General features: G+C 33.8%; 2 protein-coding genes and 1 pseudogene across 2 annotated transcripts; 1 reads left to right on the top strand and 2 right to left on the bottom strand.

The window, feature by feature from the left end:
- Positions 1 to 1,993: 1,993 nt before the first annotated feature.
- On the bottom strand, positions 1,994 to 5,891 carry LOC120199991 (putative axial regulator YABBY 2). Its single transcript, XM_039200948.1, has 6 exons — positions 5,733 to 5,891; positions 4,030 to 4,149; positions 3,597 to 3,726; positions 3,042 to 3,090; positions 2,710 to 2,785; positions 1,994 to 2,143 (listed from the first exon to the last, which is right to left on the bottom strand). The coding sequence occupies exons 1-6, from the start codon at positions 5,799 to 5,801 to the stop codon at positions 2,042 to 2,044; spliced, it is 546 nt and encodes a 181-aa protein (XP_039056879.1). The 5' UTR covers positions 5,802 to 5,891; the 3' UTR covers positions 1,994 to 2,041.
- Positions 5,892 to 10,691: 4,800 nt separating this feature from the next.
- On the top strand, positions 10,692 to 11,480 carry LOC120199950 (annotated as a pseudogene).
- A 1,473-nt stretch (positions 11,481 to 12,953) lies between these two features.
- LOC120199964 lies at positions 12,954 to 16,687 on the bottom strand. The gene is made up of 9 exons (XM_039200918.1): positions 16,577 to 16,687; positions 16,286 to 16,520; positions 16,136 to 16,188; positions 14,295 to 14,438; positions 14,110 to 14,175; positions 13,952 to 14,014; positions 13,719 to 13,870; positions 13,189 to 13,272; positions 12,954 to 13,071 (listed from the first exon to the last, which is right to left on the bottom strand). Exons 1-9 carry the CDS (start codon positions 16,685 to 16,687, stop codon positions 12,954 to 12,956), a joined length of 1,026 nt encoding a protein of 341 aa, XP_039056849.1.
- Positions 16,688 to 26,817: the final 10,130 nt, after the last annotated feature.

Genomic DNA, 26,817 nt, shown 5'->3' with positions numbered 1-26,817 from the left:
GCATAATAATTTATGAGGTTTGGATTGAACCAATATATATGGATTGTGTTTGGCAACCAAGAAAATGAAAAAGAAAAGTAAATGAAAACTGACAGACTCATCATCAGATTCTCTTTTCTCATTCTTCATGCTTTGCATGGAAAGCAGCAGCAACAAACCCTTTTCTTTTTCCATTTGATTTTCGTGTTCCTAATTCCCAAACCTCATTAGCTCTCATTTACATGTACATGACAACCCAATCCACATACTTTTCCCTTATATTTTATACTTCATATAATAATACCATCATTAGTAAAATCAGATACGGATAGGAAGGAAAAAGAAGACGATCTTATTTTCAATTTTTTTTATTATTTAATTTTATGTATTAATGGCATAAAATTATATATTTATCTTTGAATATAAATATTGTATAATTGTATTTTCTAAATTTCGTTGATATCTCTTGAAGGTCATAAGTTTAAGTACACTTAAATTTATCTTTGATTTAAAAGTTTAGATAAACTGTAACGGAGAATCTATAATAATAAAAATTAAGTGTCAAAATGGAAAAAGGGATATAATTTATGGAGCAATTTGTGAATTATACCTTTTATAAAACTTAAAATATATAAAGAAAAGCCAACATATACTTCCAAGGTGGGTGATTTGACATTACAGATTCTGTACAGACAGACCAATCTTTTGTTTTCCCTTTTGCCAAACTATATGAAGTTGCAGTAGCACAATTCTAGTGTACAACATTCACATACCATTTGCCAAATTAATCCTCATAATGTTTATTCCATGTTTTTAATTTAGGTATGATGACAAAATTAACATTCAGCGTTTACATAAATGATCATTTTGGTTTTTAATTTTTTTATTGAAGTATTTTAGCTCCAAACGTTTTAATTTATTTTGTCAAAATAACTCATGTTGGATGAAAATCATTAGTTGATTAATGGTTATTTGTATAAACGTTAGGGGCTAATTTTATCATTTTACCTTTAAATTACGTGTTGGAAACTATAATTTAATTATTTGAATAACCCCATTTTGTAATGCATTTGGTGAATGGGATGAGAGAGATTAATGTTTCAAATAAAACTATACTCGTGTATCTGGTTAGATATTGACTCAAATAAATTAAAAATTAAGTTTAATTTTATCGTAATTCTACTTATTGAAGATGATTTGATGATTAAATTTATTTAGTTAATAATTCTTATGAAATAAGGATTCTTGGTGATCAAGTATTTAGCTATATAAATAGCGAATATATTTTAGCTTTCAAAATTATGAGAGAAAATTATTTTAGATGGATTTAATCATTTTGTAGTATCTGTAAATTTTTAGGGTTTACATTACAAAAATGAGTTAAGTGGGAAAGTTGAGAGAGTAGTTTGAGATATATCGAATTTTGTATATATATATATATATATATATATATCGAGGTTTTAAGATACATGAAATATCATATATCTATACTCTTCTTGATCTGTGTGTTCATACTAGATTTTTGTTTCTCCCATCTTGGGAGATAGACAATGTTAAACCATGTTAAATCTTGTCTCTTGTGTATGACATATTTTACGTTGATATCACTTTAATTATTTTTACACTTATAAAATCATATCATATGCATATGCAGTAGGGATTGCACCATGTGAAAGTACATTCAATTCATAATATATTCTAAAAGCTTCAAGAATTTCTCTCTTAACAAGATCACTATCTTTACTTTACCTTCTACCATAATTATAAGGGGAAAGACACTCATGGCAAAAGATGATCAAAAATTTTCGCCAGAATTTGTCACCTAAAGAAATTGCAACATATTATTCACTACAAATAATGTCATGGTATCTGAGTTCAACATATATAAATGCAATCACAGGAAAAATGAAAACTGCTAAACACACAATAGCAAGGTGAGGCCTTTCCTAGCAATATAGTTTAGGAGAGTTTCATCCAAACTTCACTTCCTTTTGTAATATATATATATATATATTGATGAAGAAGAGGACCAGCTTCTGCTGGTAAAGTTGTCATTGTGTGTTCAGTAGTAGCGGTTAGACTTTTGAGCAGCCTGATCTACAAATGACTGCTCCAGTTTTGCTTGCTTGTTTAGCCCATAGTGAATGTGTGGAAAATGTGCCCACTGCAAATGCATTCGTCTTCTTAGTTACACCATTTACCATTATGACTGTCAAAACCATTACTGCAAGTTTTCCTTATATATATATATATATATATATAGCCAAACCATGAACATAACCATTATCCATATGCGAAACTCAACCAAATCCAAATAATTCGAAGATTGAAGTTTTTCTTCTCTTGGTCTTAACTATCAATACTGATAATGTCATCAATGCATAGGAAATGAAGCACAAAGCTGAACAAGGAAATTATCAACTATTGCTTTTAATATAATATTATTGCTATAAATAATATATATTATTTTTTTAAAAATAATAATAATATATTAACTTTTAAAAGTATTATATAATTTTGAGCGAAACTCATATATTAATAGCCAATAATAATAGTAAATATAAAATGTGAAGAAAAAATAACAGAAATGAGAATTAATTTTGAGCAAAAATAGTGAATTGTGAATATGTAAATATTAACATAGAATATAGACCTAGAGTAAAATTAGAAAGTGAAAAATTATACGAAGAAGAATAAAATATAATATGCAGAAGCGAAAGAATAACTTACATTTTTTGCTGCAGTGCTGAAAGCTTCCCTATGGCTGATATCTGGATTATTAGCTTTAATCCTTTGGATTTCCTCCCTAAATATAATATATGATCCAACAAAAGAAAATGAGTGTGAGAAAGATGGTCTGTGATCCATTATCCTCATGGACAGAGACAAAATTTTATGTTAGAGGGAGAAATTATAAAATTTTAGATAATAAAAACATATTATCAATAAAAAATATTAAAAAATATATATTTAAAATATATGTGAATTTGAAATTTTAAGATTCCATCGTCACTGGTTATTCCTATATAATCAAGTAGCCATGAAAGTTTGGTTTAACTTACTTAATGAACCTGTTATACGCAGAAGGAACACGTTGCCTCTTCTCAGGGGCTGCATTATTTCATCACATATAGAGATCATCAAATATAATCATAATTAAAGCTTAATTAAACAGAACTCTGGGTTCAGGGTTCTTTTATCAAACTCCAGGGATTGTTTATAATCCAAAATAATAGGCAACATCAGCATTTGTGGCATGTGAAACTTGACAGTAAAGGCTAGTAGTAGCCCTGGTTTCTCAATAGTGGTCCATTTTCATGCAAATGTAAGCATATGAAGTCTTCGTGATAAAGATATAATTTAACGTATGCTGTAGGGGCAACTTTTGATATGCTTTTAGGGTGCGGTGTAGGAAACTGTTACTACTTAATGAGGAGTTAAAACTTGCCATGTAATGTCACCATCTTGTAGGGGCCATGATTGGAAAGGAGATATCATATAAGTTGCTTAAGCTGTTGAGATATACATACATATAATATACATATATATATGTATGTATGCATGTGTGTTGTTCTTGTATGTATGTATAAGAGAGAGAGGGAGAGAGGGAGACTGACGGCGAATAGGAGACATTCTTGGTGCTTCTTGTTCTGCAGACTCAAATGCAGAAAACTGCTTGCTGCATTTTGAAGACGATCCACAGTCCTTATTTGGATGATCTTGATCAATGTTTATGGTCTGCTGTTTCTTCAACTCCACTCAAAACAAAGCAAAAACAAGTAAATCATCCAAACAATCCCTGTCTAATTTAATTTGGCCCACAAAGCTTTTGTTGATACCATTTAAAAAAAAACACTGCAATAGCATTGAAACTTGACTTTGGGGAGAAACAAGAAGAGGAAAGATGTCAAATCAACTGAAACAACATTATTGTTTCATTGTAATTGTTTTTTAGCACAGCAGTGTATAATATCAGCTGAAAAGGGCTAGGTATCCACAAAAACAATGTTTTTTTTTTTCAAACTTTGATCACTCTTTGTCTTTGAATGCCTGAGTATCTTGAATGGGAACTGTTTGAAGTGAAGTTCCCATATTTACAGACAGCAGATTGGCACAATGCCCACATCGAACAGTCACAATATTGAACAAACTTATGTATGGAACACTAACCTGCAAAATGTTACCATTCTGGAAATGTTATAATAAATCACCTGCAAGCTTAATAAAGTAGAGAGACTGAGAACTGATCAGAGGCAGCTATGAATATGTATATATGTATAGATAAACATTGGAGAATGTTTTACTTCATAGTACAATATGATCAAACACTAAGAAGAAATCAAGGCCCCAAGATTAATATCCTTCGAGATTTCATAATATCAAAACCTTAGAAAAATATCCAAACTCAAGGAACATGATAAAGTAATCCCCATTGCCTGCAACACTAATTGTAGATGGGGAAGATAAAGAAGTGATAGCATCAGATGCCAAAATATATAATAAGACCAGAAATTTAGGTTCCAAGTACTCAATCATTTGTTCAGCGCACATGGGGCAATAACTATAGGTACAAAGGACTTGTTAGTTGTTACTTTTCTCAACCCCAAATATTATGTATTTTCCTTTCGGTGCGCCTGGCTTTTTCTGCCTGACACTTCAAGCTAGATGATAACAGGAAAAAGAAAAGAAAACCCAGAGTGGAAGAGAGTAAGAGAGAGATGAAAACGACGTGACCGGAACGGAAACCATAAAAGTCATGAGCTATCAAAGATGGCCATTGATTAAAGGAAGAAGAAAAGAGGAAAAAAATTATCATGAATGGTGGATTGATTTACTGATCTTTGTGTGCAGTGTTCCTGTGAATGTGATTTTGTTTTTTCCAGGGAGAATGTTGTTATGAAAGGAGGGTTAGAAAAGAAAGAGACGAAAAGCAGCACTTGGGTTTTATTACCCATGATTCCTCTCCTCACAACTTTTTGATATTACATCGAATACATACCGATCACCGAACGCAAATATCTTAAAACCAAAATTTCAGTGGAGGAATTAAGCTGTTAAGTAAGGGTTTCTTGATGCTATAGCTCTAGTAGAAGAAGATCAGGTTACTGACTTACTGGTAGTATAACAATCGATATTTTTCCATTGGAAGAAACTAAAACGAGTGGCAGGCTTGCCTTTGGAATACCATGACTATATGACTTTGAAAGGTAGGGAAAAGGAAAGAATCTCCGCCATTGTTGACTTGGAGCTTGACCTGGAAGAACCCTAAATAAAACTTAACTGTAGCCTAGTCACTCATAGCTACATCTGAAAAAAAAAGCTTTGGGTGTTGAAACTCACTTGGCCAAGCTTCTTCTTGCTTGTTTATGAGGGATCAATCTTTTGAAGGAATTCTAAATCAGAAAATCCCCAGTTTTATATATATGTGTGTGTGTGTGTGTGTGTATGTATGTGTATAGTATTTCGTGCTTGTTTTAGACAAAACCAGGCTAAAAATTATCATAAAATATGACATAAGAATGAGAACTTTGAGCTACTTTACAAGTTAAATCAAGAAAATCTCATGATCCATGAACTATGGTAGGCATCTTTTTAATTCTGGTGAAAGACCATGAGAATTCCCACTTTGTTCTTCAAGAGAAAGAAGCCAAATGGATTTCAGCAAACCAGACATGGCCAAATCAGCTCTTTTTTTGCAACAAAAGAAGAAGAAGAAGGAAGGAAGAAGATAAGGAGAGAATTGAGGGTTGTACCGCTAAAATGGTGTTGCAGAAGTTGCAGTGAACATAACAAACACGTTCAGATGCCGAATCCAGTGACATTTTTGTTCCGACTTGTTCTCTCTCTCCTTTTTAAACACTATATACCCCACTATAAGGCTAGAACAAAAGGCTAAGGAAATGGAAAAAGTAGCGAGGATCAAAGGGATGAAGAGAGAGAAAAATAGTTGGATTTATTTTCTTCTTTTTTGGATATATATATATATATATATATATGGAATTATGATGAATTGTGAGAGACAAATGTATAAAAAAAATCTGATAGGACTAGTCTGGTCGGGTGAGGGAGAGATAAACACTGTAGTGGAGGAAGAGAGTGTGGGGATGGAAAGTGGGTATTGTTTTCCTCATTATTATCATTATTACTAGTATTTTAAAAAAAATTATGCGAATATTTGGATTTAATTTTTTTATATTAATAATATATCTTTTTGTCGAATAAATCACAAATAAAATAATAAAATATTTTTTATACCCAAATAATAAAAAAATTATGCGAATATTTGGATTTAATTTTTTATATTAATAATATATCTCTCTACGAAGGAGATTAACATAAATATAACTAAAATTATAATAAAATCCAATTATATAGTAATTTGGTCAATACATAATTAAAACATAAATAGTATTATATAACTGAATTAGAAATCAAATCAGAATAGACCTAAACATAAATCAGAAACGTTTAGATAAAAACTCAAACATATAAAACATTATTTTAGAAATTAGTTTCGACACTTAATTCATGATTCCACCAATTAAAACCATCCAACTCATTTTTTTCTTCATGTAATTATTATTAGACGTGGATCTTCATTCTTTTTTTTAATGTTATATTTTTATGAAATATTGATAATATATAAATGACGAATTAAAAGATTTTAATCGAAAAGAATGGTGAATAATATAGTAATAAGAATTTGGAATTTAAAATATTAAATATTAAAGATTCCATTTAAAGAAAATTATTAGACGAATTCAACTTACAATCTTACGTGGATTATGATTAAGGGAATGATATGAGAGGTGGGAGTAACCGATCCTTGGTTTCTGTAGCGGAAGAGAGGGGCGAGATATTTATGCTTTGGAATGTTTTTGGGATGTGAGACCTCACGCGCGCCTCTAATCCTTAAACTCCACCGTCAACTTCTTTATAAGATATTAAAAATATTTTTTATAAGATAAACTACACACTTAGTATCTAAATTATTATTTTTCTTTATTTTAATACTTAAGTTTTATTATTTTTCAAAATAATAGTTTAAGTTTTATTTTCTTACCCCACCGTTAAAAATTTAATGGTAATGTTGACGTGTAACCATAAGGTAATATCAAATTATTATTGAAAAAAATAAAAAAAAATGTCACATCAGTAGTTCTGTTAATCTTTTAACGATAGAGTACCAAATTGAAATTTAAACTAAACGTTAGATATAATTTTGAATGAAAAAATTAGATACCAAAATAGAACAAAAACAATAGTTTAAGTACCGAAATTTGGTGCTACATTGGATCACGAAGACGACTACCAAGTATATAATTCATTTGCAAATTATCATGAGTCATGTTTCATTTCAGAATATCAAAAATATAATTTAAAACGTTTTTTATAAAATCGAAGCCCGGATTACCAAAAAAAATATAAATCAAAATAATAATAGAGTGTACAAATTAAAATATGTAAAGTAAGATCCTATGAATATATGTGTCCACAAAAATAAATCAAGTATTGTACTTTGAATTGGGGTGTTATATGTCTCACTTTGACAGTGCTCCATTGACACAGGCATAATCACATAGATCTAATAATTCATGCGCAAAAATCAATTCGAATATCGAATTTTACAAACTTAGAGATACATATCTACTATATTAGTATACATGCAATTCAATATATGCATGCGTGTTAAAAATAAGCATAGGAACATAGTTTACTCATCCTAAATGCATCTCAATCGATATGATCAGTTCCCATTTATGCACTTATTTTGCATTAATTTCATGCAAGTTGTTGGCAGTGTCGGCAACAAATTAATTACGAACACTCAGGATGTTTGAATTAAAGAAAACAAATTTATCAATTAATTGCAGCGATCATTAGAAAATATGTTATGCATGTGCCAAACGAGAGTGCATGCACAGGAAACATTTAGTATATATTACTTGATATCTATACACTATATATATTGTGTCTGATTGTGTCAATGTCACCAGTTAATTAAATTTTAAGGATCGAACATGTAATTATAAACTTTTAATTATATATTCATTGATTGAGTATTAATTCAAGTGATATAAATATTATTATGATATTCAAGTGAATAAGAGTTTGAATGCGTTTAAAATATATTATTATTCGATTCATTGATAATATGAGATTCAAATAATTTAGACATTATATTCGAAAGCAAAGTTATATACCTTTAAAATTTCGAATTTATTTTGAACCCATTGAGATATCTCAATAGTTAAAGAGAATATTATTCTCTTTAGAGGTTTTGAGTTCAAACAACCGTGTTTACAAGATATGTGTGCATTATCAATAATTAAGAATTTTTTTTGAATAAATAGTATTTTATAATTATTTCGGATTATTTAAAAATCCGAATTTATTTTGACTATTTTAAATCAATTGATTAACAATGATATCGAGTAATTTTTAAATATTGGCATGTGAAATTGTTTAAACATATTGGAGATAGTTATGGTTAATTCTTGGACCTCCCAGTGGTCCAAAGATTGAGAAAATGATGGTTCCACACCTAATTTAAACTTTAACCCTAAGATTGAATGGTCCAAATACCCTCAACCACAAGGTTTTAAAGAATTAATTATTGTTTGTACTAGGCTACTTCTTCATCAGGAAATACTTTTTTTTTACAAATAATTCATTTCGTTGAAAACATAATAATTTTTTTTTGCTTAAGATATAAATTATATATATCCATCAAGACCTAGATGCCATATAACTTCAAGCACAAGTTGATATTATCATTAGCTTTAATGAAAGCAATTTGAAAAAAAAATAAAAAAAAAAATTGAATATTTGAGTGTTTTACAAACTATTTGTAGTTTACCAAAATATTATAATAATTCTAACTATAAACTACCTATTTGATCATCTATTTATTCTCACAAAACTATACTTTTTTTTTTATAAAAACTAGCACGGGAAAGTAATCAAAATTATAATTTCACCATATAATTTCAAAATAATGAATAATCATTCATACGTTATAACTTCGAATGGAAACCAATGTTGACCATAAATTCTAAAATTGTGATATATTCGAAAACATTCTTCATTTGAACTTATTAAATGATCTTAACGGTAAAAGATAATGTTGTTGTTTCTTGATGACCGAATTTATACAATTATATATATAAGGTCTATATACATTATCAGTAATCTAAAGAAATTCTAAACAAATATTATTTTATAATCACTCTTTATTTACTTATATTTGAGGGTAGACGCTGACCTAAGCTTACCTAAATATTGTTTTGATGTTTAATTTTCAGAGTCCATAATAGCCCACACAACCTGTTCAAGTAAATGCAAAGATACAACAGACAAGGCCCAAGCATATCTTTATTACTGGATCATATATTGTTGCCCATTTTAGAATCTGTCCGTATAGAAAATTGTTACATCTAATATTTTAAGATATTCACACTTAGTTATACATATGTTAATATTTTTAGGGTAATATTAAGTAATTATATATAATCTATTGATCGATTAATTTACATTTAGTTAATTTTTTTGCAGTAGTTTGTTGATATATTTAGAATCGTTTACGGAGTAATATGTTAGATTGGTTCTCTTGTTCTTCTTACTTATATCAATATTGGATCCAAGTTCAAATAGAGAAGAAAAAATTATTAATACTTATTAGATTTTTTTTGGACGATAAAATATGTATTTAAAGAAAATTTTGGTTTTATTTTTTATTTATGGTCTTTAAATTTTTATGTTAGAGTTGTGTTATATTTGTTGTATCTTATTTTTTTTATTTGATGAAAACCATTTTTTTTTATTAAAAAACAATAAATATTGTTTGACATGTGACAATTGATTGGTAAGTGCCCCAAAATGACCTAAAAATCCTCACAGAAAATTTTACAGTGTGACACTTTTAATACAACAACAATAACAACAACGATAAAACATATTCTCATATGTATTGGGGTAAGGGGGAGGTAGGATAGTAGGTTGTCCCCAACGCTAAGTAGGGAGCAGCTTCCGTGGAATACATTCGACAGTCAAAAAATTAAAAATATAGATAAAAATACGTGCATGTATAAATAAATACATAGTTGAACAGACTTCATATGCAGTTTTCATATGAGCATCTGTAATGGGAAGTAATCCCTGTAAATAAATCCCTTCGTAAAAATCTTTGCATATAAACAGAAACGTAAGTCCCACCTAAATTTAAAAAGAAGAAACATAAAGAGAATGATGCACAGTAATTAGCGATAGCTAGCTACGAGAAGGTATAAAGTCAAATGGTTTAAAACCTAAACTAAGGCAACACTACTCCGCTACCCTAGTTCTAAGCCTTCATAAATTTCAATGACAGAATCGTATAAAAAGTAAAAGTAATGAAAATAATTACAAAGACAATAAAAAGAAGTTGTGACACCTCTAATGTATAACTAAAAAAAATATTATCGATTTTTTTATTAATTAAATAATAAAATTAGTAAAAAATTAATTAAAATATTATTATTTCTATATAAAATATCATTATTTTTAACATTTTCGATAAAATACTCAACAATAACAAAATCAATAACAAAATCGATAAAAATAATAATATTTCTAATATTTTTTTATTAATTTTTTTATTTAAATAATAACAAAACCGATAATATAATAACATTATATTAAATCTGCCTCACGTTATCATCTCCCAATCCGTATCATTGTACAAGATCGGAACCTGCAAACCCATATAGAAGAAAGAAGGCCGAGGACACTTACTCAGAGCAAGCGAAGAAATGGGCGAGTCATCATCCGAATCATTCTTGAAGAAGCACTGGGAAGCTTACAAAGAATTCTGGGCCGAAAGATTTCCATTCACCGATGCCTATTCAAGATTTAACAGCCGTGAACAGTCTCTTCCTCCTGTTCTGAATCCGACGTTAAGGATTTCATCGCTTCTGACCCTCTTCATGGCCCCACCGTTAGTAATCTCCCTCCTTCCTTTTTCAATTTTGGGTGTTTTTCGATATTGGGTTCCTTTGATTTAGTTCAAATTTTAGCAAATTTGATCATTTCTACTGACACCCTTTCATTTTTTTTCCTTTTTGATTTTGGTTCTCGAAACAGTATCTTATCAATGAAACGGTTTTGTTTGGACTGCTTGTAGTTTCATATGCTAGAATTAATTGATGGGGTTTTGCCTAATTTGTAAGCTATAATGTATTATGCAGATAGAGTTGTTGTCATTTTGCTGCAGTAGAAGCAATACTAGAACATATTTTTCGCCTCAAATTGCTTGAATTTCATTGTTTCCTTTCTTCTCTACAGTTGAGAACTACTAGGAAAGCAGCAAACAGTGCCTTAGCAGGCGGTGCTCTCGGAGCGATATCAACTGCAGGTCTTGCCTGGAAATACTCAAGGAGTTTACATGATACTCTAATCCTTATTCTCCATGGTCATATTATTAAGCTATGAAACAATGAAGATCAAAATCCCAGTTCCCAGCGATATCAACCGTTTCATATACACTTTGATTCGAGCAATGCCTTCAATGATATCTACAATCTCACTTACACTCCTCTTAACTCCCTTAAATTGTCTATAACTCATTTTATCCCATATACAGTATATGTAAGCACACCAAGCCACATGTAGAATGTACACCAAGAGTGACTTACCCTTGAACTGAGAGATAGCCCAACCAAGCTCTTCACTTCAGTTTCTTCCAAGCCTACGAATACTGCAAAGCCTCAGGAAAGACTCCACACGCTCAAAAAATATATGATCTCGAGAGTCCTCTACATTATAGATCATGCAGCCCTCCTCCACATTAATTCTCTTTTTTATCAACCGATCAGTAGTAGGCAACCTATTAAGAACTTCTATTCACGCTATAATAAAATGCTTAGGAACATTCATAGAAAACCACACAAGTCCCTGCCATTCAATCATGTCCTTCTAGTCCCTAGTCTCACCACACAACCATCTCGTTGTTATACTTCCCCAATTTGGGCTTCCAGTAAACAAAGGTCTGGCCTCCTCTCTTAGCCTTAACAACTTCCTCAAAATCCAACCAGTGTTTTAAAAAGCGCGCTTGAGGCGTTTAGAAGAAAGCCTCCGACCACCAAGGCGACGTCGAGTACATGAGGCGGCGATTCAGTCTTCAGAGGCGGCGAGAGGCGACGAGGCGATGCTTTTAGCGATTCACGTACAATGACCCATTTATATTCTGAGGAGACATTATTAGGTGGAGTTATAGGGCAGCAGATTGTGTCGGGGGTTTATATTGATGGGAGAGAAAAGAGTTTAAGCATGGGGGTTGTCACCTTGGGCCAAGATAAGGCAGATCAAGAAGATGGGCGCAATGTTAAAACAAGTATGTTAGAAGTTAGTGGGCTGCCAGTTGGCAGTGATAATAGGACAAAAATAAGTGGGAAGCACGTGAGTATGGAATTGAGAAATAAAAATTCTCGGATGATTCTGCACATTCGGTTGACTATGGTGTTACACCTACTTCAATTAGGAAATCCAACCATACTGGGCCTGTTAAGTGGGTTGGTTAGAATTCTATTGGGGGCAGAATGGTGAGTTGCAAACTGAAACGGATGATGTTTTGATCCAGTGGCAATCTGTAGGGTCGAGTAGGGGTGAAGGGGATCATGGTGTCAATATAATTATTTCTGGAATCCAAGAGAGGGGGAAAGGTTCTGTGGAACTCAAAAGAAGCGCATCGCGTACGTGAATTCCTCGCCTCAAAGCGTCTCAAAAATTGAGGCTCTCGGGTAGCTAATCGCCTTGGAGCGCCTCGCGCCTTTTAAAACATATAATCCAACTAAAATGTGGCTTATAATCCACCTGTAAAAAATTCCTACCCTTTAAGACATAAGCACGAATTTAGGCCACCCATAAGGACCCTTCAGTAGCAAGGATATTCTTCATCAGCAAAAGCACACAAGCTTTATAACAGCTTTTCAAATTCTTTACCCATAATCCCCTTCTGACTTGGGAACACAGATGCACTCCGACTTGACCCTAGCTCCCTTAGCAGGTACATCATCCCCCTTCCAAAAGAAACGTGCACAAAGTTTATCCACACGCCTGATGACGACAGAAGGCAATACCAACTACCTGCACCAGTAGTTAGCATTACTAGAAAATACAACACCAATCAATTGCACCCTTCAAGCGTAACTAAGCTATTTACTTGACCATTACCCTAATTTAGCTTTGATTTTTTCCACCAAACACGCATAATCCCTCTCTGCCAATTTCCTAGGAACTAATAGAATCCCAAGGTACCTAACAGGTAAGGAACCAATCTTTAAAATCATATAGAAGAGCCAATTGCGTTTTGGTCATGCCAGAAGAAAATAGCTCAGACTTGGCTGCATTAAGCCTTAACCCTGAAAGCTCATAGAACTTATCCAATACATACTTAATCCCCACAATGGAGTTAATGTTTCCTTTGCAAAAAATTTGCAAATCATCTACAAAACATAGATGAATAAGCCCTAGCTTCTTACACTTAGAGTGGTAAGAAAAACTTTTTTGGTAGTAGCCTCATTCAGTAATCTAGATAACACAGTCATTGACAAAACAAACAAATAAGGAGATAATGGACCCCCTGCCTTATGCCTCTTTTGCCCTTGAAATAACCAACCAAACTCTCATCGAAGGAAATTGAAAATATGAATCTAGTAATACATACTTCAATCCACCTCTTAACCTAAGCAATCAACCCCAACCCTTCCAAAACTCCAAGAGTAAAATCCCAACTTAAGGAGTCAAAAGCTTTCTGCAAGTCAGCCTTAATGGAACACCTAGGGGAGAGAGTTCTTTTCTTGTACCCTTTTACAAGCTCCTGGGAAAAGAGTGTGATGTCCACAATACTTCTGCCCTTCACAAAGGCAGACTAGTACATAGAGACCATTCCAGGGAAAAGATGGGCAAGCCTTGCAACCGAAATTTTTGTAATGACCTTATAGATCACAGAACAACAGGAAATTGGCATATAGTCCTTGGCCATACTTGGATTAGGCACCTTAGAAACAAGAATGACAATAGTAGAATTAGAAGCAGGATGTATAGTGGAAGAGGTGAAGAAGTACTACACTCCTGCAACATCATTATCCTCACAAGATCCCAAACAACCTTAAAAAAATCAGCTGTGAATCCATCAAGCCCATGAGCCTTATCCTTCCCCTGACTAAAAAAGGCATCCTTTATTTCATAACTTGCAACTTCTCTAGTCAAATCAGTCTCAACAAGCAAAGAATAGTTGAACAGCTCCCTCAAGACCCCTACATCACAACCCTTAACACCTTCTGCTGATAGAATAAGCTTTCAGCTTTCTCCAACTCAGCCAACTGCAGCATCAACATTTTCTCAGCCTCCGTGTTATTTTGGCCAGTGCTACACAAATTCAAGATCTGCTGCCTCTCCAATTGCACCCTCTTATCAACAACCTTCTAAGAAATATCATAATAGCAATCCCTATTAAGAGCCCTTAGAACAGGTTTCAACCTCCTTAGCTTGCAAAACAACACCTGCATAAGATCACCATGCATAGCCTCATCCTAGGAATTCTTAATAATAAATGTATCTATGTTGTGTAACAAGACTGTATTATAACTTTGACATGACTGAAAAATACGATTATGATTTGTATCTAAATTTGTTTTATGTGATTACTAATCATTTAACCGGATTAATTCAATTTGATCGATTAATCCAATTTTAAGTGAACAATAAACATCTAAATTTATTTTTAAATTTGTTTCACATGATAAAAATAATATATGATATGTTTTTTTATATATTATCTCAATGATGATTAATGACTCAATAACATTATGTGTATCATATTAGATTACTTATATAATAAATACAAATAAATGTACCATTTGTTTATGCGATAGGTTAAGGATAAGTTTTAGAGGTTTGACTGCTTAATATGGATTAATAACGTACTTTATGATAAGTAATTAATATTAATCATTTTTGAAAAATTTACCTCACTTTCCTTATTTACTTATTCATGTTATGAACGTATTACTTTTCTTGGTTTTTAATAATTTAATTAATAAATATTCAACTTAAAATATAGTAAAATTAGGTATAAGAAGAACAAAAATCATTTCATCGAAATCTAAATTACAAAATTAAATTCTAAACCTTTTATTTTTTTTTCAAATAAAAATGTTAAATTCATCATTTAGAAAATTAAAAAAATAAAAAAAAAATTAAAAATTCTAAACCTTTTATTATAAATTTATTTTAGGAAACAACTGGCCAAATACATATTCCAAATAAATATGGACTTAAACGATAAAACAATTAATACTGTCCGTTTCTGTAAATTTTACGTTACTCTCTTCATTCACAAATCAACTATAAATTTGATATCGAACTCTTAGAAATTTGCACACATTCAAAGAAGTAGAAATACACAAAATAAAAGCACGAAGAAATCTATTGTATTGTTGATGAAATAGGGGAGATCAAGTTTTGTCCTACCACAATGACATTAGCAGGGCCATGTGGTCCTACTGCAAAGTTTGACTGTTTTGAAGCCATTAATGGAAAGTACGGGGCAAGGGCAATGACACAGAGGTGTTCTTGTCAACCATTACCGTCTAACCAACATATATGCCAGTGTTATATTGTTTGCCAATCATTCTAATGCTCTTTCTTTTAACCACATGTACTCGTTTCATCAGCTTTATTTTGTCTCAATAAAATAATTTCTACAATTCAAAAACCTTCTTGTTTAGTGCGATTATCCTCTTCATCTTGTTTTCTTTGTTCTTGAATACAAATTTTGAATCTAGATCAATTAATATGGACAAATTAATCTCGAATCTTATTACAAATAATATCTTTATCTTTTAAATATAACTTCGAACTAGAACATGATGTGCTTGAAGCAATAAAAGGGTATATGCAAAAATTTATATTAGGAGAAATAAATTATAAATAAAAGATCTAAAATATATTATAATTTTAAATTTTTAGAGAGGGTCGGATGTCCCTAGTTGCTTCCCCTCGAACTCTCTCTAGCAGTCGACAAGCCTCGTCGAGGTGGGTGTTTACCAGCGGAATGTGAGAGCAATTACGCGACCATGTTAGGGGCATTACTCTCGACGATAACAATATCACAAACCAATTCGGATGCTAACCGAATTTCGTACGTGAGGGCATGAGCAACTCCAAGCGCTACATCACAACAAGCAGGGAGGTTACAGCAGATCACCCTGTCAAAAACCACATTCATGGCTGAGTTCTTTGAAAAGTGGGCAATTGATTTGAATACAAAAGGAGACAGAAGTCATGCAGGGCATGATGAGAGCAACCCATGAAGAATCAAAATCAAGGCAGAGCATCATTGATCGAAGAAAAGGCCACTCGACATGGTCGTAAGCTTTCTCCATATCTAACTTCAATGCTGCATCGTAGGAAGATCCAGGATTGACGGAATACAAGTAATGAAGAAGTTCATGTGCTACCAAGATGATGTCGAAAATTTGACGGCGCAAAACAGAGACTGTCTAAGCATCGTCAATACATCGCTCCATGAGTGCACTTTGGAAACAATTTTATAAACAATCGTACGAAGAGCAATTGGCTGAAAGTGCTGCATCGACTTCGGATCGGCAACCTCAAGAATCATGACAAGAACAGTCAGATTTACACTCTCGATGGTGTCAACACACATTTTTCGTCCTACTAGGATTCAAACTCTTAAAAATAAGATAGAATTCTGCTAGGATTCAACTCCTAAAATAAGATAGAATTTTGATATGTTTTAAACTCCTAAAGATAGGATCCACAAACACTATAAATAGCCATTGTAGCTCACTATTGTAACACACGATTGGCATACGAAATTACCAGAAAAAATACGAGCAAATAGATTGTTTTGAAGCTATTGTAAACAATTCAGGAGCAATAAAAGGTGAAAGCTTTTACCTTTCTCATTCTTTTCTTCACTTGCATGTGTTGTTATTCGTCTTTGTGCTTGAAAAAAAAAACAATTTTGGCCGAGGAAAAGGGGTTGTCGTTCGAAACTTTTTCTTTTAGATCTACACAACCCCGAGGCCGCTTTGGAAAAATACTAGGATATTTAAAACGAAAGAAAGGTTTGTCGCCGATAAACGGTCCCTTATGTATTATTTTCATATTTTTATTTATTTCTTTTTGATAAATCTTATTATTAAGTATATATATATATATTAATTTTTATTCTAATATTATTTTAATATTTTTTTAAAGTTATTATATATATATATATTTATAACTATTATATTTATTATTATTTTACTATTAACGTATATAAATATATTTTTCTCTTTTGCTACTATTATTATCATTATATGTATATTTTTTATTGTATTTTATTTTTATTTTTACTTTTTTTAAACATATGCATATATATACATTTAATTATATTTTTATATTTTATACTTATTTATTTTTTTTTGTTTTCATGTATTTATATTATATTACATTATTATTATTTTACTTTATTAAATTATTTTTTTTCGTTATTATATTTATTATATATATATATATTATATCATAATGTTTTTTGTTTATTCATTCTTACTATATTATAGGGATACATCACACTCATTTATTAACTACAGTTCCACCCCTTATCGTCTTTTTCCTTCTCGACAATTATACTTCACCAAACATTGACTTTCTTTTTTTACTTTTTTTGGTGTGATTGCGTTTTTTATTTTACTACTTATTATCATTATTATTATTTTGCACTTAATAATTATATGTTTTTATTCCTCTTTTAGTTTTTCATCATTTTTTTTTATTTTTTTCCTTCTATTTTCTTTATTTCATTTACTCTTATTTCCTTTTTTCTTTTAACGCGTTTCTCTACTTTTTAAGGGTACTCTTTCAAATTGATCGGAGGTAAGTAATTTTGGATCATATGTTACCTTTAAATTTTAACTTTCGATTTTCTTAATTAAAAACAACTGGAAATTACGTAGTACCGAAAGGACGGTTCAAGGGTGCTAATCCTTCCTTGACCGTAACCGACTCCCGAATCCGACATATCTTTGGTAAGACGCAGATCAGGTAAGATATAAGGTATCCGATTAACCTATTTATTTTTTTTAAATAAATAATCGGTGGCGACTCCAATCACATTTTTCAAGTCGAAGCCCAATTCCGGGAACCAACCGAAAGACGGTTACGACAGCTTAGCGACTCCGCTGGGGACACAGGTAAGTGAGTCAGGCTAAGGTAATTTCCAGTTGTCTTTTTAACGAAAAGGGTAAGTTTAAATTTTAAGGTAATATTTCGATCCTTTTTACTTACTTTTGATTATATTTTCGAGTAAATAGTTGGACTAATCGTTTTCTCATGATTTCAGCCTTCAAAGTTTTTTTTTCATCTAAGGCTCTATACCCGAGCTCCAATTCCTTTTAAGTGGGGGTGAAAGCGACGCCTTCGTGTGAATTTATTCACCGTGTGGGCCTAGCAAGTAGCCTTCGGGATACATATACCTTATGCCTTCGTGTGAATTTATTCTCCGTGTGGGCATAAGAGAATGTTTCCTCTCGAGTTTAACTTAGTCCACACAAACCTGTGATGGGTTTAGGACTAAGGGTCTGGCAAGCCCAAGGGGGCACCGGCAAGGAGAACTCGGGTACCGTTTTTTAAAACCTAAACCGGGAGACCATGGAGAAATAGAGCCTACCCCGAAACCACGTTCCAAAACCTAGGATTGTTTTTTTACCTTAACCATGTCTTTTTGTGTTTTTTTTCTTCCGTCATTTTTTTCGTTTGTTTTTATTTTTTACTAACGTTTTTGCCTTTGTGTTTTTTTTCTAGCATTTGCATCATTACAAGAGGTTATTGATCCCTAAAAAGCATTTGTTATACACAAAATAATTCGAATTAATGGACAAAGATGTTGTAATACAAGAGATTGAAAACGCTGAGGCACGACTATGGTCCGAGAAGGCTCAAAAAGAGAAGGGAGACAGTCTTCAGGGGAACTATGTGTCAGAACTGGTTAGTTACGCCGCTGTCAGCCTGAAACAGAATAATCTCCAAGAGCTGCGAAACATTTGGGACAGTTGGAAGAATGACAGAAAGCAGAAGTTCAGCCAACGATATGGTGATATCGCCCTCTTCCTCCATGTCAAGACTGATGAGCCCTTACTCCGAGCATTAATTCAATTCTGGAACCCGGGATATAGTTGCTTCACCTTTAACCGGGAAGACATGGTGCCTACTATCGAAGAGTATACTACTCTACTGCACTACGAAAGCATCAAACTAGAGAGGGCATATATTAAACATATCAAGAGTCAGCCTTTCAAGAACGGACTGGCCAAGATTGCAGGGGTTGATGAAAAGTGGGTGACTGATCGACTCCGGCACAAAGGTAACGGGCAAGGAATTAAGTGGATCCACATAAGGCAACTAATGAAGGACCACCCTGATGAATGAAAGACTATAGACCTTTTTGCACTAGGTCTGTATGGCTTGATCATCTTTCCGAAGGTTTTGGGATGCATTGACGCAGCCGTAGTAGAATTATTTGAACAACTTCCAAGGCGAGTCAACCCAGCACCGACCATCTTAGCCGAGACCTTTCGGTCCCTTAATCATTACAGAAGAACTGGTGGAGGAAGGTTCATTGGGTGTGTTCAACTCCTTCAAGTCTGGATTCACAACCACTTCTGAAAGACTAGCGGGGTTACCTACCGCCGATTCAGCACTACCTATTCACCATTAGGAGAGTTCATCACTATGAAATGGCATGAAGGAGCTTCGAAGGAAAAATGGATAAAGGTCTTCATGCATCTTCAGGATCATGATATTACCTGGAGAGACCCCTGGTTGTTCCACAGTGATGTTCTTTTCAAGTGTAGGGATTCTGACACTATGACCCTACTTGGACTTTGGGGTACAGTTGGGTATGCTCCGTTGTTGGCACTTAGACAGTATGGAGCACGTCAGTTTGTCCCAGCAACATATGGATTATCTACATCAGAATTTATGTATCAGGATGACAGTTATAAGAAGATGATTAAGGAAGTAGCCGAGTCATGGAAGAAAGTATCCCGCATAGATGTTGTAGCAGCCAGGGACATGCTTACTCTGGATTATGTGGAGTGGCGAAGAGTGAGGAAAAATGACAATATTCCGGTACCAGACTGTGAGGACACCCGTACCTTGGAAGAACATCTCAGGCCTGCCCCTTCTGAAGCCGAGATAGCCAAGACAGAGTTTGAAGCTGTGAATAATAAGCTGAAGCAGAGGATAAAGGAGCTTGAAGCTGAGCGCTATCAGTGGAAGCTAGATGCCGACTCTCAGAAAGATCGAGCAGACAAACTTGAAAAAGAACAGAAAAGAGTCCGTTTTGAGCTCGAAGACTTGAGAAAGGGGTATCAGGATACGGTCAAGGATAACTCCAAGTTGAAGGTATCTTATGAGTACTGGAAAGATGAAGCTCACAGCTTGAAGAGAAAGTTCGAGGGACATGATGAGAGAGCCTGGAAGGAACAGATAAAGACTGCCCAGAGGCGCTTAGCAGACTGTCAATATCAAAACCAACGCTTGAGAGTCCAGATGGCTGATCTGGAGAAACAACATGAGAAAGATGGTAAAACAATAGCTGAGTTAGAAGCCATTGTAGAAGGATTCAAAAAACAAGCAAGCGAGCTTCAGATAGTGCCCTTTGACAGGGGTTTGTAGTGGCGTTTCCGATGGGAGCAAGCACAACAAAGGGTGAAAGCCAGAGACGCAGTCATCCGAGATTTCCTGGATCAAGTACAGAAGGCAGCTCGCCATCTACACGGCCTGGCAAGGGAAGCGGGAGTGGTCCGATAAGGTATACAACCGGTGACAGATGAAGGCAGAAGACTTGTCAACCTAATAGAGGTTGTTCGAGGTCTAGAGGATTTAGTCCGAGTGTACCTTTGATTGTTTTTATGTCTCTTACAAGATAAAACATTTTTGTCTAAATAAAGATTATTCATAATAACAGGCACATTTCTTGGATCAATGCCTCGAACATTTCATGCATTCTTGCATTTTTGCATCTTCATCTACATTTTTAAGCATTTTCATAAACATGAAATTAAGTCACGGAGGATTCGATGAAGTGGTCTTAACCACATTACACCACATGAAAGTAAGATTTTAACAATTAAAGAAAAACTGAAATCAGTACAGGGGGAGCTGGATCAGCTGATTGTAGGACTAAGCCTGCCAGGATGATCTTAGAAAAGAGTACCCATCTCCTAAGGGCTACGATGTTGAAGTTATTGCCACATAAGGATTCCCAAAAATTCTTCTGAAAACTGTAAGGCGCTTGCAGAAGAAGGGGGCATGGCATATACCATTTGTACTTATAGGATTGTTTTGTTTGAACACATCTTTTAAACGATTGAATTCATGTTACTTTCTAAGGTGGAGCAATTGAACAAATTTTAATCGTTAGTTCTTTGAATATTAAATGAATTAAGGATTCTTTTAATTCTTCAAGAATTATAGATTTTTGACATATGACAAGATTAGACCTTTCTTACCCTGTCTCAAACCCTAGAATAAAATAACTTGATTCTTTACCCAAAATAACTCATGGTCATTACCAAAAAACAAAAATTTGACATTACCTCTATTTAAAATTCTTGAACATTACCTTTATCTTTTTGATACACCCATACCTTTCTTTGAGTCAATAAGATCACACAACTGTCTTTTTAGACTCAAAATTAACCTTTTTTACCATTAAAACCCAAGGCATTGAGTTGTTCATTTGAACATGAGTATTCTTCGAAGATACAATTTGGGGCATCTCACCGGGAGCCTGAACATTGAGACATAATGGGAGCAAGGAGCAGAAAAAACAATTCATTTGAAATAATTCTATCATGCATTAATTGCACTATTTTCATGTGAATAGAATTAATCCTGAAAATATATCCCCCTGGGGATACCTCTTCTGTGAAGACTTACATGTATGAAATGATGAACGACTTTCTTTCTTTATCTCTTCACAACAGGAGAAAATATATATCCCTTGCGTCCCCTTTTGAACCTATAGTATTTTTTTCTTCTGATTCAACCCTAACCAATGATCACCCTCCACACTGGGGGGCAAGGTGGAGAAAATCTGCTCACATGAGTAAAGACATTGATTCAGATGAGATACCGAAAGGTGAACCAAATGCCAAGTGCGATGATTCAATCAGAACAAAAAGGGCAAAAAGAAAAAAGAAAAGAAGCAAAAAGGAAAAAACAAGAACAAAAAAGAAAGAACAAAAATAAAAAAATGGGACAAAAAACACATGCAAAATTCCCTAAAGACAAATGGTGCATCAAGCTTCAATGAGATTGATCAAGCATAATCATTCCCGAATCACTGAATCCCTTCACTCAAAGATCATAGAGCATCAAGAGAAAGAGACATTTTGAGCAAGACAAGATTGATGGCATCAGAATGAATTGATCCTTGGTTCAATACCCTGAAACACTTGTTTGGGCCTATTTATCATTTTCTTTCATAACCACGAACCTTGGCCTACATTACGTGCCTTAAAAGTCCCTTCTAATCATAAATGGATTTCTAAACAGAAGAGACTATCTTCAGATTTCATCCCGCCCATCAGGATTAATCTTTGTTTGCAAAAAAACAATGTAATTAATGTATGGTAGAGAATTCAAGACGTAAATCCTGAATAACGTCTTGAAACCAAAGGAGGATTCGAGTTGAAAACCTGAAAAGGCGGCTCGAATATAAAAATTGTGCAACTGAGGCGATCACACAAATTCCTTGATAAGGCATCGCACAATCCGAGTGTGACAACGAAGGTTGGGAGTCAGAGAACACTTCCAGTAAAGAAGCATGCAAGCTACCCCATCAATCCTTTGAGCATCAAATACCAAACCTTTGAGCATCAAATGCCAAACCTTTGACCAAACACAATGACCTGAGACTTTTTATCCTTTCCTTACTTGACCATCTCTCAAAGATAGCTTTGATCTTGACACTTGTCAAATAGCTATAATTTATTGAAGGATTAACATTGTAATTAATTCTTTGATATCCAATGAACTCTAGTTTTATGATTCGTCTCAATTGTAAAACCGTGAAAGGGGCAATATTTTTAAAACTTGGGATTAAACATTTTTTGAAACTCTTTTAATTGATATTAAAAGAGAAAGAAAAACATTTTTTTCAAACAAGACAGTCTCTCTAGAGTGAATCTTGGTAAATGACATGTGACTCTTAGACACAAAACTCATGCTCAGAATCAATACTGAAGCAAGAAATGAGGAACATTTGGGGCATCTTTGAAGATTCAACATGAAATATTGGGGCATTTTTTGGGCATCTTTGGGGATTCAACATCCTAATGCGAATTATCAGGCCTTTTCAAGAGATAAAATATAACCAATTCATGTTATATGCATCTTATGCATACATTTTAGAGCATCATTTTTTTCCCACATACATAATTTTTGCAGCTTTTAGAGTCAAGTTTTGACTTCAAAACGAAGGATACTCGATTCAAAAGCACCTTTAAAGATTGATGTTGGTTGCTTAACTCAGTAGCAAGAAGCTACACTTCAACCAATTTGACATATTGAAAGATCGACAGATCTTAGAATCAACTTCAGACGAGTTCGAGAGATAATTCAGAACCGATCCAGTTCGCATTTTCAAGTTGGATTTCAACTTCACGACGAAGGATATCCAATTCCTGGCTCAACTTCACGACGAAGGGGCTACCCACGATTTCAACTTCACGACGAAGGGAATCGTGCTCACCATTGTCTCTCTTGAGACAGTTTTCCTTGAAACAAACTTTGTCTCTCTTGAGACAGTTTCCCTTTAAAAAAAAATTTCTCCCTTGAGACAGTTTCTCATGAAACATAAACATTGAAAACATTTCCCTTGAAATGAGTTTTGTCTCTCTTGAGATAGTTTCCCTTGAAACAAAATTCCGTCTCCATTGAGACAGTTTCTCTTGAAACATAAACATTGGAAATATTTCCCTTGAAATGAATTTTGTCTCTCTTGAGATAGTTTCCCTTGAAACAAAATTTTGTCTCCCTTGAGACAGTTTCTCTTGAAACATAAACATTGAAAACATTTCCCTTGAAATGAATTTTGTCTCTCTTGAGATAGTTTCCCTCGAAACAAAATTTTGTCTCCATTGAGACAATTTCTCTTGAAACATAAACATTGAAAACATTTCCCTTGAAATGAATTTCGTCTCTCTTAAGATAGTTTCTCTTGAAACATAAACATTGAAAACATTTCCCTTGAAATGAATTTCGTCTCTCTTGAGACAGTTTCTCTTGAAACAAAATTTTGTCTCCCTTGAGACAGTTTTCTCTTGAAGCATCATCTTTGAATATGTTTTCCTTTGAACTAATTTCATCTCCCCATGAGACAATTTCTTTTGGAACTAAGTTTTGTCTCTCTTGAGACAGTTTTTCTTAAAACAAAATTTTGTCTCCCTTAAGACCGTTTCCCTTGAAACAACAAATATCTTTGAGATCGTTTCCCTTGAAACGAGTTCTGTCTCTTTTGAGACAATTTCTCTTGAAGCATCATCTGAGCCGTTACACTCAGCTCAGGCACATACTTGGGATAGCATTTCTCAAATCAAAAAATAGAATGTGCACATCAGATTTGAACATTTGAAGAATTTGAGACCATGGATCAGAACTTGAAGATTCCAGAACCAAGATTCCAGAAAAACAACCAGAGATCGAGATTTCTCTCCTGAGTCCCAAAATAACATATGTTGCATATGCATTTTAGGCATACCTAAGAGCATTGCATCCATCTCATCACATATATGCATAACTTTTTCAGGTTTTAGCTAGAGTCAATTTCGACTTCACAGCGAAGGATATTGCACTCGAGACAACACAAGTTCAACTTCACAACGAAGGGACGGCTGGTTGTCAACAATAATTTCCCAGTTTTAGGGCCAATTTCAACTTCACGGCGAAGGATATTGGACCCAAGACATCACAAGCTCAACTTCACAGCGAAGGGGCGGCTGACTGTCGACAAACAATTTCGGAGCCAATCTCAACTTCACAGCGAAGGATATTGGACCCAAGACATCACAAGCTCAACTTCACAGCGAAGGGGCGGCTGACTGTCGACAAGCAATTTCGGAGCCAATCTCAACTTCACAGCGAAGGATATTGGATTCGAGACAACACAAGTTCAACTTCACAACGAAGGGACGGCTGGTTGTCAACAAACAATTTCCCAATTCCAGAGCCGATTTCAACTCCACGACGGAGGATATCGTGCTACCTGAGACAACACAAGTTCAACTTCACAACGAAGGGACGGCTGGTTGTCAACGAACAACTTTTCAGTTTCATCCGCGATTTCAACTCCACGACGGAGGATATCGTGCCACTCGAGACAACACAAGTTCAACTTCACAACGAAGGGATGGCTGGTTGTCAACAAACATTTTTCAAATTTCAGAGCCAATTTCAACTTCGCAGCGAAGGATATTGGACTCGAGACAACACAAGTTCAACTTCATAACGAATGGACGGCTGATTGTCAACAAGATTTCGTTCAGAGTCAATTTCAACTTCACAACGAAGGATATTAGACTCGAGACAGCACAAGCTCAACTTCACAGCGAAGGGGCGGCTGACTGTCAACAAACAATTTCCCGGTTCCAGAACCAATTTCAACTTCACAGCGGAGGATATTGGACTCGGAACAATATTTGGATTTCAACTTCATGGCGAAGGATATCTAATTCTCAGGCTCAACTTCACGACGAAGGGGCCCTGTACGATTCCAATTTCACAAACAGATTGACCCAACTTCACGACGAATGAGTCATCTGTAACGCATCAACACCGAAGTCTTCAGGTCAAGTTTCACCTTCACGACGAAGTATCTTGATCCAGAAGACGATTCAAAGGCCACTCGCCAAAAGCTTTGAGTTCGATTCCAACTTCACGACGAAGGATATAGTGCTCAGAAGCTTCCAGATGAACTCGACTTCAGGACGGAGGAGTCATCCGTAACTCAACTCGACAGGGAGTTATTGAAACATCAGAGTAAATTTTCAACTCCACCGAACGAAAAGTGTATTTTTCAATCTTTGCCCTATCCCCGTTACACGACTATGGGCAAAGAGGGACAGCTGTCAACACACATTTTTCGTCCTACTAGGATTCAAACTCTCAAAAATAGGATAGAATTCTGCTAGGATTCAACTCCTAAAATAGGATAGAATTTTGCTATGTTTTAAACTCCTAAAGATAGGATCCACAAGCACTATAAATAGCCATTGTAGCTCACTATTGTAACACACGATTGGCATACGAAATTACCAGAAAAAATATGAGCAAATAGATTGTTTTGAAGCTATTGTAAACAATTCAGGAGCAATAAAAGGTGAAAGCTTTTACCTTTCGCATTCTTTTCTTCACTTGCATGTGTTGTTATTCGTCTTTGTGCTTGGAAAAAAAACAGTTTTAGCCGAGGAAAATGGGTTGTCGTTCGAAACTTTTTCTTTTAGATCTACACAACCCCGAGGCCGCTTTGGAAAAATACTAGGATATTTAAAACGAATGAAATGTTTGTCGCCGATGAACGGTCCCTTATGTATTATTTTCATATTTTTATTTATTTCTTTTTGATAAATCGTATTATTAAGTATATATATATATATTAATTATTTTTATTCTAATATTATTTTAATGTTTTTTAAAGTTATTATATATATATATATATATATTTATTTATAACTATTATATTTATTATTATTTTACTATTAACGTATATAAATATATTTTTCTCTT

This window comes from Hibiscus syriacus, unplaced genomic scaffold (assembly GCF_006381635.1).
Source record: "Hibiscus syriacus cultivar Baekdansim isolate YM2019G1 unplaced genomic scaffold, ASM638163v2 tig00005856_pilon, whole genome shotgun sequence".
Classification (NCBI taxonomy): Eukaryota; Viridiplantae; Streptophyta; class Magnoliopsida; order Malvales; family Malvaceae; genus Hibiscus; species Hibiscus syriacus.
This window is presented reverse-complemented; position numbering and strand designations above follow the sequence as displayed.